The sequence below is a fragment of the Halictus rubicundus genome, chromosome 8 (assembly GCF_050948215.1).
Source record: "Halictus rubicundus isolate RS-2024b chromosome 8, iyHalRubi1_principal, whole genome shotgun sequence".
Lineage (NCBI taxonomy): Eukaryota > Metazoa > Arthropoda > Insecta > Hymenoptera > Halictidae > Halictus > Halictus rubicundus.
The window spans coordinates 12,750,812-12,766,028 of record NC_135156.1 but is presented as its reverse complement, the minus strand read 5'-3'; the positions used below and the strand labels follow the sequence as shown (position 1 = coordinate 12,766,028).

At 44.6% G+C, this 15,217-nt stretch overlaps 1 protein-coding gene across 6 annotated transcripts in view; it reads left to right on the top strand.

The window, feature by feature from the left end:
- Positions 1–14,317, top strand: part of LOC143356633 (inactive dipeptidyl peptidase 10) — a 135,846-nt gene extending 121,529 nt beyond the window's left edge. For all 6 annotated transcript variants that reach the window (XM_076792493.1, XM_076792490.1, XM_076792492.1 and 3 more), the window contains 10 exons: positions 2,889–2,963; positions 3,452–3,504; positions 3,909–4,075; positions 4,415–4,805; positions 5,143–5,461; positions 5,648–5,826; positions 5,900–6,122; positions 6,202–6,646; positions 6,722–6,927; positions 7,079–14,317. In XM_076792493.1, coding sequence (XP_076648608.1) covers positions 2,889–2,963; positions 3,452–3,504; positions 3,909–4,075; positions 4,415–4,805; positions 5,143–5,461; positions 5,648–5,826; positions 5,900–6,122; positions 6,202–6,646; positions 6,722–6,927; positions 7,079–7,180 — 2,160 coding nt within the window. In that variant the 3' untranslated portion in view covers positions 7,181–14,317. The remainder of the gene's footprint in view (positions 1–2,888; positions 2,964–3,451; positions 3,505–3,908; positions 4,076–4,414; positions 4,806–5,142; positions 5,462–5,647; positions 5,827–5,899; positions 6,123–6,201; positions 6,647–6,721; positions 6,928–7,078) is intronic.
- The last annotated feature ends 900 nt before the right edge of the window (positions 14,318–15,217 follow it).

Sequence of the window (15,217 nt, the reverse complement as noted above, 5' to 3'; positions counted from 1 at the left end):
AGAATCAACGAAAGTTCCACTTGGTTTTTGTTTTCTGCAATCGGTGCAGAAAATTTTTGGCTTGCAGAAACTGTGCACTCAAAGGGTAGCTTTCGCGGCCGACTTTTTAATTTCACGAACTTATTGACTCACATTATGCCTCGTACAACAAAAATTTGTGCAGCGTCGTGTGAAATGAACTTTGAAATTTGTTGTCGTAATTCATGCCCGACGTCAAAAGCAAAAGAGGTAACACAAAAGTACAAACGAATTCGAAAGTCCGTCGGGATGCAAATGAAAACTCCTGTCAGTGTACGGAAAGGGAACGGAGGGGGAAATAAACAGGCTGAACATCGGTATCAAACGGCCATCCCTCCGAGTCTTATCTATCAAGGCGGCGAGCGTAGCCCGCGGCACGCCATAAAACAAAGAGTGTGGGTCGTATATAAGGTAAAGTTCGAGGTATTCTCCGGTTTATTCAAGGGAAAGGGGGTCATTCCCCTGCCCTCGTCCCTCTCGAATATTGCATTTTCTGCTCGATGGAACGGTTCGTGCCCCGGAGCACCAGCAGCCCCCGAAAACGATAGACCAGGGCAAACAGAAAGCACCGGAATTGACGATGGCCGCCAACGAAGAATTTTTCGCGGCTTAATATACACAGAATAATTTTGATACTGTACAAAACGACAGCTCCCACTTTTGATGACTGTAACGTCGCAGGCTCGCGTTTGTAATTAGACGAATATAACGCAACAGCATTTTGAAATTCTTTATTTGGTTTTTCTCTTTTGCATTTGATGCACTTATTTTCATCTATGCATTAGTTCACAATAGAAAATCCTATTATCAATACAAGTATCAACAGTCGAAGTATCAAAGAAAACCAAGTTTATATATGTCGCCAAGGCCTGGATGATAAATGTCGTGAAATTATCCCCACTACCGCAGGATATACCCCGAAGCTCGAGAGTATAAACATAACACTCCTAGGGTATGTCTCCTGGACGATACACGACGCTGACAAGACCCGTGTTGTTGACATATATCGAGAATTCACTGTATCAACGAATGACAAGAATGGTGAGAAACCGATTGAAAAGAGACTTTAAAAGTGTTAAAGAGAAACGTGTTCCGTGTTCTGAATTATTCAGGAATATTTTGCTGTAGAGATGTTATCTGTCGGTGAATGGATTCATAAAGAAGCCTGCAGCAATAAGGATCGAGTGGTTTTGTTGGTTCGTAATGGAAGTAACATGGAGGTAACAGAAAAATCGAAGCGTTCCCGGGCAAAGTGGCCCAGCTCCAAAACTGCCGTTTCTATTTCTTCGTGGACCGAGCAGACGGGGTACAGATGAACGAACACACCGCATTGATCCGATCTGGCGTCCGGCAGGACACGCCGCGCCCGTCTCGCCGTCCTTTCAGAAACAAATATCGACTGCTGCCTGCTCAATTCCGTGCATATCCACTGGTCGCGTTAATATCGCGCACGAGAGCACCGCTGATCCCATTTTCCGTCGTCCTAACGAAAGAGAAACCGTCCCCTGCGGATTCAGGCTGCCCTCGAATCCGCGCGAAAATAATCCGAGCACCATTAGCAACAACCCCGTTTCTATGTTCCTCTTCATTCTATTACTGTTTCAAATTCAACCGTTGCATCACATTTTCCATACAAAAACAAACAAAGTTCGGACACTGCTAATGCATTCGTTCCAATGCGAAAGCTGCGGTCAGATGCTGTCGATGCAACCGTTGCAATGCAAATACCAAAGATCAGATACCACGAATTTTTAGTATTACATGCACTCTTATTAAATTAGATTGTTAATTACACTCTCTTCTACATACCTTTTATATTACCACATATTTTTAAAATGACAATATTATGTATCAATGCTAAATATATATCAATGCAACAATACTAAAATTCTGTTCTTTAAACCGGCCGCTGTCTAAATAGAATTTAAGTAAAAATCTCGGTGAGGTACAAATGGAGGTTTGTTCATTTTCGCAGGAGTAAACGGTAACTGAATCTACGTTTCTCATGAGTTCGGTTCCAGGAGCGTCAATCCGAATGATAATCTACTACCAAGCATAAAGCAACGGGCTCACTAGAGTACTCTGAATACCATCACCTTACTGATTGCAACTACCATTAATCGCGAGATGCGACTTCAAAGCCCGCTAAATCAGATATTAATCAACGCGCAACTACTAAAAAGACCTGCTAACTACGAGCACAATGGCATCGTGAACGGCAAGAACTAAAATTCGCTCGGACCCGCCGCGCTGGCCACAAATCACCGCCAGTCGCGGCAAATTCGCGTAAACATCCACAGTTTATGCGATAACGGCACGCAGTGTTCGAGCGAAAAGCGTGATGAATGGTCGGCGCTCATTGTCGAACAGCTATTCAGCGAGGAATTTAAAGACAGCGAGCCGGCTCGCGTCCGAATAAGATAATCTGACACCGGTGGACGTGTTGCTCGGAACATTCACTGGAATTTAATGCATGCGTAATGAGCCTCGGACACGGCCCCGCGATAATCAACATCTGCTCGGGCCGGGCCGGGCCGGGCGATATAACAACGTAGATCATAACGTCCCGGGGATCGCGCGCGGAGGTGGGCCACGTAATTAAAGGGCCCGTGATTGATGTCGTCCGGCGGAGACTCGTTTGTGTTCGGGCGTATCGTTGTTCGCTGATTTAGGGCACAGTTTCGCCGTGAAATCGCGCGTGAAAAAATCGGGCCGGACGTTCTCGACGCGTCAGAAAGTTCGCGAATTGTGTCGAATTCGCGGGAACTGTTAACGCGGCAGCGCGAGAATTCGCGCTCCAACACACACGCACAGTAACGAGGAAATGGGAAATACATGAAACTATAAATCTCGCTCGACTTTATTTTCAGAGGCAGCTGAACGTTCAAGGCTACCAGTGCAGCGCCGACCTACGTTACGTGTTGTTCAAGCACAATGTCAAACCGGTGAGTAATGCAGCCGAGAAAACGGCCTTCGTTAGACCACTTACCGATGATTAGGTCGATCCGCGTTGAAGGATTGTCGCAACGGATGACCCAGAGAGCCGTTAACCCTGGAGCAGTCCCGTTGAATGACTGTCGTTGTTCCCGGGAACCAGAGAGCCTGAAATTAAAGATATCGCGGTCGACGTGGCTGCTCTTACACTGAACTTTTCGTTTAAAGCTGCGTCCACACTGAAGCAACATCGAGCAACTTTTTGTCGCCTCTTATTGCCTTCCCCTTTTTTGCCGAATAAATGAAGAAGAAGGTAACTGGGCGACAAAAAGTTGCTGAATGTTGCTTCAGTGTGGACATAGCTGAACCTTCAGATATGCTAGGATAATATTAGAGATAAAGAGGTACGGGTAATAGTAACTGAGGACATTTTGAGATGACTGCAAAAGTTCCTGTTCGATTTGAAAATAAAACATTTATGAATATTTTATGTTTTCAGGTGTTTAGAAATACTTTCAGTGCATTCTACACAGTCTACGACGTCACGAACGAGTGAGTACTCACACATACACCTTAATCCATGCTACTCCTCGGTGATTATCCAGAAAAACATGTTTCAAAATTTGTATTGTTCAAAAAATACTCCTGCTAGGAGGAATAGGTTACTCTTTAAGGGTTGAAAAATCATGCGTTCTTTGGAAAATTTTGGAAACGAAACCAACAAATACCAATTTTCAAACTTTGTAGCTGTATCTAACAATCCTTAAAGAACGCAATAAAATTTTTCAAATGCAAAAATTAAAGTCAGAGGTCGAAAGAAACTGTTCGTATCGATCTCTGGTTAAAATCGTCCCTCAACAACAGACCAGCCAGCTAGCCTAATAAATTTTCCACGAGCGCCCAGCATGCCTCGCAATAAGGTAGCAACGGTTCCCAGCATGTCCAATATGTTGCAGCCACCACACGCCGCTCCGGCTGCACACGTCTCGGAGGATGCAGCAGACGCGGTTGCAGCACGCTGTCTGGTTGGGCAACACGTCTGGTCTCCTGATGATATCCGAGAACGACATCTATGTGAGGATGAGGCCGTCCGCGTCCGAGGACGCCCGACTGACCGACACAGGTGTGTAGTCATTACGTGTGTCTAATATCGTTGTTTCGATGTGTGAGCACTTACCCCAGAACCATAGACGAATAAGAATCCCATTAACCCACATCAGGTATAACTAGACTACATATAGGTTTATGACAACAGTAGACACGTACAGTTTAAAACAGTGTAAAGTTTAAGAGAAATTAGAAACATCGATATATGATTTTCAACTTACCAAAATTATTAAAGAAAGGAAGAACTTTTCACTTGGTCCCAGTTTCTAAAAATGGATGCATAAATTTTTGCATAGAGGTCCTAGTTACAGCCCACGAAAAATTTCCAAGGTGATTCTAAACAATTTCCTAACAGGTGTTCCCGGCGTGATCTACAACGGGGTGCCAGATTGGCTGTACCAGGAGGAGGTGCTACCTCGACCTGAAGCCACCTGGCCGAGCCCGGACGGCACGCATCTCCTCTACGCATCGTTCAACGACAGTAAGGTCACTGCCTTGGAGTTCCCCTGGTTTGGCACGCAGCCAGGTCAAGACGGACCCAGTTCCGGCCCGCTGATTACGTCCAGAAGAGGCTCCTTCCCGCCCTCGAAATCCGTCAGATACCCAACCCCCGGCTCCACCAATCCCGAGGTAGACCTCTGGCTGATCGAACTCACCAACACGACCAACTCGAACGGCAACGGGACTCTGAACAGCACCATCGGATGGAGGATCAGGCTGAAGCCGCCGTCTGCCTTGGATGGACAGTAAGTGGTCCTCTTGAGGGCTTGCTTCAGGAAAATGGTGGAGTTCTTGGTGTTCGTTTTATTTTCTAGCCATTGGAGAATGTTCTGTGGTTTTTGTTCTTTTGGCACTCACTTGGAATCGTTCTGTCGTAAATAGAGTACGTATTTTATAGTCAATGGAGAATGTTGTGTGGTTTCTGTTTCTTTCGACGCTCACTTAGAATCGGTCTGTTGTAAATAGAGCATCAATTAAGTAATGTCTCTTGTAAGTTCGATACCCTAAGTTCCACGATGTTCAAGGAAGGTCCACGGAAGATTCAAGGAAGATGATTTACAATATTCCGTGTGCTCCTTACAGAGAATACTACTTAATATCTGCCGGCTGGGTGGGCGACGACTCCACCCAGGTGTCTGTCGTGTGGATGACAAGGACCCAGAACCTTTCTTTGGTGTCTGCCTGTCGTGCGCCATCATGGGAATGCGAAGAGACTCATTCGGAGAGGGCTCCAGAGGGACAGTGGCTGGATGCTCAACCTCATCCCCTATTCGCCCCTGATGGCGACAGTTTCTTACTATTAGCTTCCGTTCAGGAAGGTGATAAGGAACACTTCACCCACATCAAGCACGTGACCCTCACTCAGCAGAGGATAGCGGTACTCTCTCATGGTCGCTACGAGGTGAGTAACACCGATCCGAAGTCTTTAGTCACCTAACTACCATATTATCAAATGATCGCAAAGACATTCGGCTAACTTATGATCCCCAAAACTACAGGCTAGCTCATGTACCTGCGCTAGTTCACAAAGTCTGCAGCTATCTAATCACCAAATTCTCAAATAATCAGAAAGACTTCTCCCTTCCAGGTGAGCGAGATCCTAGCCTGGGACACCAAGGCCCACCTGGTGTACTACTTAGGCACCAGGGAGAGAAGGCCAGGTCAGAGGCACCTGTATGTGGTGCGTGACCCCACTGCCGACGATCCTCGCCGTCTGGAGCCGCTGTGTGTCACGTGTGACCTGGGCGAAGTCCTCTGGAGCAGCAGGTATCACCTACCTAACCATCATCATCTGAAAACCAATAAAGTTCAATTGCATCCTCAACACTGATTCTTACAGGTTCTACTACACCAACTGCACACACTTCAGCGCGTCCGTGAGTCCTGCAGTCGCAGACAATGGTCAAGGCTATTACGTCCTGCACTGCGAAGGACCTGGCCTTCCTCTGGCAGGCATCCACTTGATGACCTCGCACAAGATGATGCGCCTGCTGTACGACACCAGGCTCCAGCGAGGGGACAAGCTGTCTCAGCTAGCGCTGCCGACTCGGAGGAGCTTCGAGGTAACTGAAACATCCGAAAATCAAGACATTACAACACGTTTCAGCCCGATACATTTAAATAAACCAGATGACTTTTCAGGTACCGTTGCCCCAAGGCTGGAAAGCCCAGGTGCAGCTTTTGCTGCCTCCCTCGTGGCGGGAGGAGCTCAGGGACGCGGCTTTCCCGGTCCTGGTTGAAGTCAATGGCCGGCCGGGCAGCGAGGCTGTCACTGACCGCTTCAAGATAGACTGGGGCACCTACATGTCCAGCCACAACGACGTCGTCTACGTCAGACTGGACGTACGAGGCGCCAGAGGTCAAGGGAAGAGGGACCTCTTCAGGAGGATCGGCGGCGTCGAGGTTCAGGATCAGCTGACCGTTTTGAAACACCTGCTGAAGACCTTGAAGTACCTTGACGTGACGAGGGTGGGGGTATGGGGGTGGGGGTATGGCGGATACGTGACCGCCATGGTGCTGGGCAACCAGGAGAACGTGTTCAAATGCGGCGTCGCTGTGAATCCTATAGCGGATTGGCTTTATTACAGTGAGTCCTCTTCAGATTCGTTTAGCGTTCTCGGTGTTATGGGTCTTGATGTTGATCTTCAACTTCCGAATGCAGATTCCGCGTTCACGGAGCGAGTTCTTGGCGCTCCAGCCGAGAATTACAAGGGCTACGTCGAGGCCGACCTGACTCAACGAGCCAGGCTGGTGCCGAGCCACAGCCTCTACCTTCTTCATGGTCTAGCTGACCTCACAGCGCCTTACACGCACGGCGTCGCCTTCGCTAAGGCTCTGTCCGAAGCGGGAATCATCTTTAGGTACCAGGTATGTTAAGTTGCGATGCGTTCTTCTGGGTGTCCAACTGTTGCTGTGCCATAGTGGGGGAAGTTCGTAACTCCTGGTCCGGAGTGTCCTGATCCTAAGCAGATTCAACTTATTTCCACCAATGAAAACTCATGATCGATTTCTGACGCAGAGTTACGCGGACGAAGACCACGCCTTATCAGGCGTGTTGGAGCACGCTTATCGTTCCATGGAGGACTTCCTCGCCGAGTGCCTCTCCCTGGACGCGTCCTAGTGCCTCAAGCCGGATACTCCCTCGTTGTCTCTAGCTCGCCTACTTCCGACACATCCGGGACTTCCGTGGATGCTCGTCAAGAAGGCTCGCCGTTCAGGATTAGTCTGCTCCGAGTGGCTGACCCTAGTCATCCTCGCGTATCCCGTCGTCCTCTGCAATGTGAGAATCAGGGACACGCGCGAAACATGGACGAGGCTGTTCCTCGAGGTATCGAAGTTCACTGTTCGAATCGGAGCGTCCGTTCGATTCCGATCGATGGGACTGGGGACGATGACGAACCTAGCGTTTGTATAATTACTATCGTTCAAAACTAAAAACCGTTGTATATCAGCCGCCTGTACGAGCCTGCGGATTCCTCTTTGCTACGAAAAACGAACAAAAAAAAAAAAGAAAAGAAAATAACCGGAAGGACACGCACGTTCACTTTGCTCCAACGCAGAGACAGGCACCCGCGGACAGGTTCTAGCGATCCATCCCCTAAACGTCCGTAACCTAGGTCGAAAGAGAACACAGCTCGATCCCCTTAATGGACCCCGGTCCTGGCTCCAGCTTACCGCGAGCTTGCAAGCTCGCCACACATTTTGTATACCAATCCTCCATTATCCGACTGGACACACCAAAAAGAAGATTCAGAGAACAAGAGAAAGAGAGGAAGGGCATGGGTTGACAAGGGACGATTAATGAGCGCATCGAGCTTAGCGCGAGTTTGCAAGCTCGCGCAACCACGTTTTTTATATGTATATCAAGGTTCACCTGTCGTGGATGAGTTTCTAGCTCGCTTTTACCAAGAGCGTCGAGCTTGCCGGGGGCGAAGCTTGCTGTGACCTCTCCTCGATGTGTTTCTACGGTTTCGATTAGGTGGTTTTTCCAGCGTAAGCTCCGCTCTGGATCGCGGGAAAACAACAACAAAAAAAAAAAAATAACTGAAAACAGGCTTCGAAAGCTCCGGCTCGCACGCGATTGATTCCCCCTAAACACGTACACGGTGCCTCCTCCCCGGTCTCACGGGGGACAAAGCTGGCTACGCCTATGCGATCACACGTCCAGGGGTTATCGACACCATTCACCGTTAGATACGAACGCTTAGTCCTTAAGTTTTGTGTTGTACAGCTTGGCGCCTAGTCTAATGTACCACGAGGTGACACGCGTCTATGGAAGCGAATAGAGAGAGAGAGAGAGAGAGAGAGAGAGAGAGAGAGAGAGAGAGAGAGAGAGTGAGAGAGAGAGAATGGGTCCTGGGAATTGTGTCGTATTAAATCTGTCTTGTTAATTTTATTCGTCTTGGAAAATGGTGAGCTCGATATCCCAGAGAAACACAAGACGTACAAGCTTCAGTTTCGAAGATATACACGAAAATGTATTCAGCAATTTGTGTTACGTTGTTTGAGGTTGTTTGACGTTGTTTGAGGTTGTTTGACGTTGTTTGAGCCAGGTCTGATTACGTTTGTGGTGGGTTTGGAGTTATAAGTATGTGTGAAAATGTTCGTGTTTATGTGTATAAGGTTGTTGGAAATACATACGTAGAACTATGTATGTTTATCAATGTGTACTGCGTTGTTTGAACATTTGGACCAGGTTTGACATCCATGTTGGTTTCAACTTTCAAGACACTGGCCAAATAATGTTTATTGGTTGACAATTGCATTGTTTGAGGATTTGGATCAGGTTTAACTAGGTTTGTGTAGGATATATAATTGAAAGTACACGCGAAAGTGTTCATATTGCTATGTGTATGACGGTATTTGAATTCACAGTGTTTAAAATTGTATGACGTGTGTGTCATCGTTTGACAAAGCCAAAAATCTATCGCGAACCTAATTAATCCTCGGACATAACTATCAAATAATTCATGAAGACAGTATGATGACCCACCAAAAGAGCATTCCAGTGTATATCTGTGAAACTAGAACCTCTGAGACGTAAATTGGTGTAAGTGTATGTATAAGCAAACTTAATCTGGACAATGAGATTTATAGCATTTTTCAAGATCACCAGGATTAACGAGCTGAAAAATCCACATGATTTCCACGATTTTGTTCCAATGAGTCCACACCATGCCCCACACACCGTTCGATTCCTTGAATATTTGTATATATCTATACACGTTTATTGGAGAACGTCTGTTGGTGTAGGGACGCGTTCCCTCGACGAGGTTCGCATGTGTTCCCGTTTCGTCGTTGATCGTTTGTTGTACTATATCGCTAAGGTGTATTATAATGGGAAAAGAGCCGAAGATAGGAGAAGAAGAAGAAGACGAAGTAAAAAGAAACAGAAGAAAACAAAGAAACAGAGACAGACGTACGCAGGTTATGTAAGTGAAGCGAGGGGGTGGCGAGAGGCTTTAGGGTAAAACGTTCAGATTCACCGTATACTTTAGCTCGTTCAAGCACCTCGTCAAGGGCAACGGGCCTTATCGTATACATATACCTTTTACTCGATCAACGTCGACCGCTTTCAGGGTCCTCGAGAGCGTTCTGATTAAGTAGGATCAGCTAGATCGTTCGGGACTTTCGTGATGTTCGCTCGGATGCGATGGATCGTGGCGGACGGGGATCGGTAGCTTCGTACTCGCCTAATCCTCGATCCTTCGAAATTGCCACTATTTTTGCTACTTTAAAAATCGGAATCAAAGAGGAGACACGTCACTCAAAAATCACAAATTTATTGAGTCGAGTGAGACATCTTTTGAAATTCTCAATTCAAAACTTTACATGATTTTTCATCGTGTAGACTTGAGACGAATCAGAGATCTTTTTAAAATCTGTTTAATTCAAAGACATTTTTAAATCATCTTCAATACCATTACTTTTGGACGTCCTCGATCGAAATCGTTGAAATTGCACACCGACAACAATTATTTAAAATCAAATCGTTTGTTTGTAGTCCATTCTTCACACTCGTTCGAAATACTATAAATTTAAGTGACTTGAAAAAAATCTTAACTTTTTGAGTTACCTTTAAAATCGTCTTTAATGTTGTCACCTTTAGAAACGATGATAGCAATTATTTAAAAACGAACGAGTTGATGAAATTATTTGGAACCAAACTCTTTAACTGATTAAAATTAAAGGTTCGATGGATCGAAACAACGATTGGCTGGTTCGACAGGCAAACCGGAAACAGTCGACCCACGATCCTCCGTAATGGAGTCGCGCTCGAACGAAGAGAGTCGCACGTCGCCATAATCGCTGCCTGCCCAGCAGCCCTTAAATGCCGACAATCAAGGCTAGTGCAACTAATCAAACGATAATAAATAGAACGGAGAAGATGAAGAAATTACCTAATAATATTTAATGAGTCTTAGATGAGTGACCGAAGACGGTGGGGTTCGTCCATGTCGTACTTGCGTGGCCTCGGCGAGAATCGAAACGAGAAAAAGAGCGCGAAAAGAATCTAATCTAGAAAACGAGTAGCAAAGGAACGGAAAAAAAATGTATTTTGGAATGGCGATCTCGTTGGAGGACGAACACGCGGACATGGCAAATCGATGGATGGAGATTCACGTGCTTGACTGTAGACAGTACAAATGTGCAACGCGTGGCGAAGAGATCTAGGATCCACGTTCTAGGATCTAGAATTATTTTCCTCTGATAGAGAATAAAATTTCACGTTAACACTGTCGTTCGTAATTAGAGGAGACAGGCTCATCTTTCGCGACTTGATTCACCCGAGCCTCGCGTTTAAAGCTCCTTAGGGGCGAGGAAATACTTTCCAAAGAGACATTGCCTTATCTACGAGCGTTCGAACTTCGCAGCTCTCAGATCAGATTCATTTCGATTCGGCGGATTCTTGACCCTGGGTAAGTGACCTTTCGCGAAAATGGCGGTCGCAGTGTCCGTTCCAAATTTATTCCCACCTCGCAAATTTTTGTACACTTGTTCCGAATATTTCTATTATCAAGCTGCTTTTAAGCTGCGGAATATAGAAAATAGAATTCTGGTCCTTTTATGTTCAATTTGCAAAGGAGAGGAGGTTACTCAATTCGAACAATATGCACGTCGATTTGCGAGTTTAATTTTTAAAGTTGCAAAGCATAAAAATACAGCGTTGACCGGAGTTAGCTTCTGTCTCTTGGAACACCGTGGGCCAGCTTAATTACCCAGGGTTAATTACAGGACGATCTCTGCGCCACGTGGTAGGACAGACACGTTGTAGTTTCCACTGTAAAAACGTTCGTCTCGCGGCATTGTCATGTGTCGGTGAGGCACCACCTTTTTCCGACTCGAGTGTGCTTGGTCCGAGGTCGACGAAAGAACGAAAGAAAGAAAGAAAGAAAGAACAAAGCGTGAAAGGGTGCAGAAAAGCGTGAACGGGATGAGCGAGCGAATGGTGGCGCGAGAGTGTGCAATCGCAATCAATTATTAACTATAAATAACGGCAGAAAGTGCGGCGGAATTAACGTAGACATTAATAGGTACCGGAGAAAAAGAAAAATATGAAACTGGCAGGCAAGGCTGACGGGAGAGATCGACGAGAAAGATCGAGAAAGAGAAACAAAAGCACGCGGATTCGCGAAGTCTGTTAATCGCAAAAAATAAAAAAAAAACAAAATGAAACCTTGGTAGCAGCGCATAAGGGTATCCATAAGCTTTTGGTAACGTATTATCGCCGCTAGGCTAAAAGAGAATTAATAAGATACAAAAAAAAACAGAAAAATATATATATTATATTATGGAAGAAAAGACAGAGAGAGAGAGAGAGAGAGAGAGAGAGAGAGAGAGAGACGCAAACACGCAGGAGAAACATTATTAAGTAAATTTCACGCGGAAAACTCGAGTGTCTCGAGAGCATCGGGCCCGTGCGAAACGACACCTCGAAAATCAGCGTCAAGGCGACGAGAACCGCTCAACCGGCGACCGGAAATCGCACCCCGTCGATGCTCAACGATTTCGAGTGGAGATCATACTTTTTAACGTGCATTAAAAGTGTGTGCTTCGTGTACATGTACGCGTAGCAACTGGCATTTTAAGTACACAAGCACGGCTGCACTATTTCAGTACACTTAAACGAACGTATATTGTGAATTAATACGTCCTTGTCTTAATTCGTGAAATTTTTCAGACGTCGATATCAATTTATTCGATCGAGACTACGGTCAGACGAATTTCGAGATAGCTGGTATAAAAAGGAATTTTTGATTAACTTTTATAACAACGTTCTCGATGGAACCACAGTTTCAGTGGTAATTTCAATGTTCCAAAAATGTCTCGAATTAAATTATGTATTAATGAGTGAAATAGTGCACACGTACACGTGTACTTAAAATGGCACGTACTGGAAGCACATGCATGTGAAACGCACAGGCGTATAAATGCACGAGAACTGGAGATCTCAAATTTCGAGGCAGCCAAGGGGAAAAAAGGAAAACGTGGAACGACGAGCGTTTGTATAATCGGTCAACGAGGGAAAAAGAAAATAATATTAATAATTAACGATACGTCTATTCGGAAAATTATTTGGATAATCTGTGATACTCAGATTGACGATTATTATCGGTTATCTCGGTCGGAACTATTCGGAGAATTTTTGCGCAAGCGTTTTTAATCGGTGGCGTTCGTAATTAATATCGGGGCTGTTAGATAGGGGATCGACGATGAACCTCGAGAGACGAGACGGTGAAACTAAGTCTGATGATGGTGAGGAAAATCATTGTCGACGGATGCGTCGCCATCGTGTTATAAAACTTTCCTCGAATTTAGAGAGACATTTTTTAATCTTGTCGGACGAATAATGTTAGTAAATTTTAGTGAGTCTTGTAAACTGTATAATTATTTTCCTGTTGACGTTGTCTGTGTATCAGATATGGTAGACAGCGCACTAAAGATTGACAAAAAGTATAATTCTAAGTATAGTGGTTTTTATACAATCTGACAATTTAGAATAGAATTTGTTCAGAAATGATTAACATTAGCTTGTATTTTATTAAGAGAACCTAAAGAAATTAATTGAGAGGTTCGTCGAGGCAAACGACGCATCAACTTAGTTTCGTGTCGACTTGTCACAATCGATCAGGATCCTCGTGGTTATCGCATCGCCCCGTGCCAAACTCGAGACGAGGTCCGAACGATCCGTGGATCGTCGGTAATCGGTAGATCGTGCGGATCACAAACACACACGTGCTCGGAAGCGTTGAGTCGGGAACGTTTGCCCCTCGTTGCGACTCGTTGATTCGATTGCGGCTGACGCGCTCCGACAAATTGTTTTTTATATAAATAATATTTGCTCGGATCATCCAGCGAGCACGCGCAAATCGCGGCGATTAATCGTTCGGGAGACGCGTAATCGATAGTTTCTCGTGGGAGGCCAGAGCACGCGGATTCTTTCCACTCGGTTTTTTTACGATATTCGCACGGACCTGGAGATCGCGCGTCCACGAAATCGGCCACTCTGCTCACCGATACACCAATCCTTTCTATCTCAATTATTTATCACATTTTCCGATCTTGTTCAATCTCCATTTACTTAGGAAATTTTCACTGCAAACGTAGACTACAAAAGTTTTTACACTCAACAGCTCGTTTATCGAAATTTCACTTTTCAAAATGAATAGACTGTGGGTGCTAAAACATAGGAAAATTTTCTACCGTTTATCTGTTGCTTCGAACATGCTCACACTTCCCCAAGGAAGTGTGTTTGTCTTATGGAAACCTGCAGGAATTGGTCTGAAAGAAATGAATCTTGCTGGAGCTCCTACAGTCTAGCAATAAAAATCGATTTCCTGAATATTATTGTGCCCATAGTTTCATTTTTCAAAGTATTATGGATTCTAAAAACATTTCTTTGACTGTAGTGGTGTGCGAAGATGAATGATGAGCGAAATGTTTTAATGATTGAAACGCAGATTTTGGCAGGCATCGATCTTAGGAAAAGCGTAAGAAAAATTCAAGTGAGCACCGATTGAATTTTTTTTTAATAAAAAGGGACGTTTTCAGTGATGTTTATTCATTGATGTTCAATTAATCGGTGTTCATTCGAGTGTTTGGCAGCCGATTTCGCGGATGTCGTTCAAGTTGTATTCCACGTAACACCCACGAGATAATCATGTTACTAAGACTCTGCGTTTTTTAATATCAGCGAGGCTCGGCCCGGACAACGGGCGGACAAAAGTGTTTTCAATAAACTGTTACATTACCTGAATCATCTGTCTACTTTTTTACCACCATATGAATCCCTTCTAGACACCTAACAGCGGACACATTCAGACAAATGATTCTATGAGAATCGGTCCTATGAGTGGTTTTAACGAACGGCAAAAATCGTAAAACAGCAAAATTTTCTTATCTTCTGATAAGAAACTCCGACATTTTTGTTTTTTATACTTTTAACGAAAAATTATGCCACTGCGAAATCCACCAAGAAGAAGACGAAGGCGAAGAGGCGGTGGTGTGGCTAAAAAACAGGGACCGGTCCCATCGTTCACGAAAACATGGTAACGAGGATGCACAAACGATTTTATTAAAGAGACTCCAATCATTTTAATTCGTTCTTTTCTATTATGATTCTTATAAGAGTAATGGTCCTTTTTAGAAATTCCCATTTTCGTGAGCTCATTTTTTAATATTAGGATACTATAAAAATTGTTTTTGGTAAAAAAAATCTCTTGTGGTCATAAAGTAAGAATGTCTATACGCTATGATTAAATGTAAGAAAGTTAAACGCGAATTGCTTTACTATATAGTTAAGAATAATCGTTGCAGTTTAAGGTTATTCGACCATCTTCACGAAACGAGAGCAAAGAGCACTCGCAACATTGATTCGCAAATAGCTTCAACAGATTCTGCGATCCTCTCGAGACAATCATCGGATAGCAGTGTGATTTATTTAGGATCTTTTCGAAAAGTTCCGGAGTTAGTGAACCTCGAAGACAGTGACGACAATTGCGAGACCAAAATGGCGTGCATGCAGCAGGAAATGAAGTCTTCTCGGTCGCAGAAGGTAGTAATGTCTATTTTTATTACTTATCATTATCAATCGATAAAACATTAAAAGGAAATATATTTTATTTTCAGATGGAACCTATAAACACAAAGACTCTAA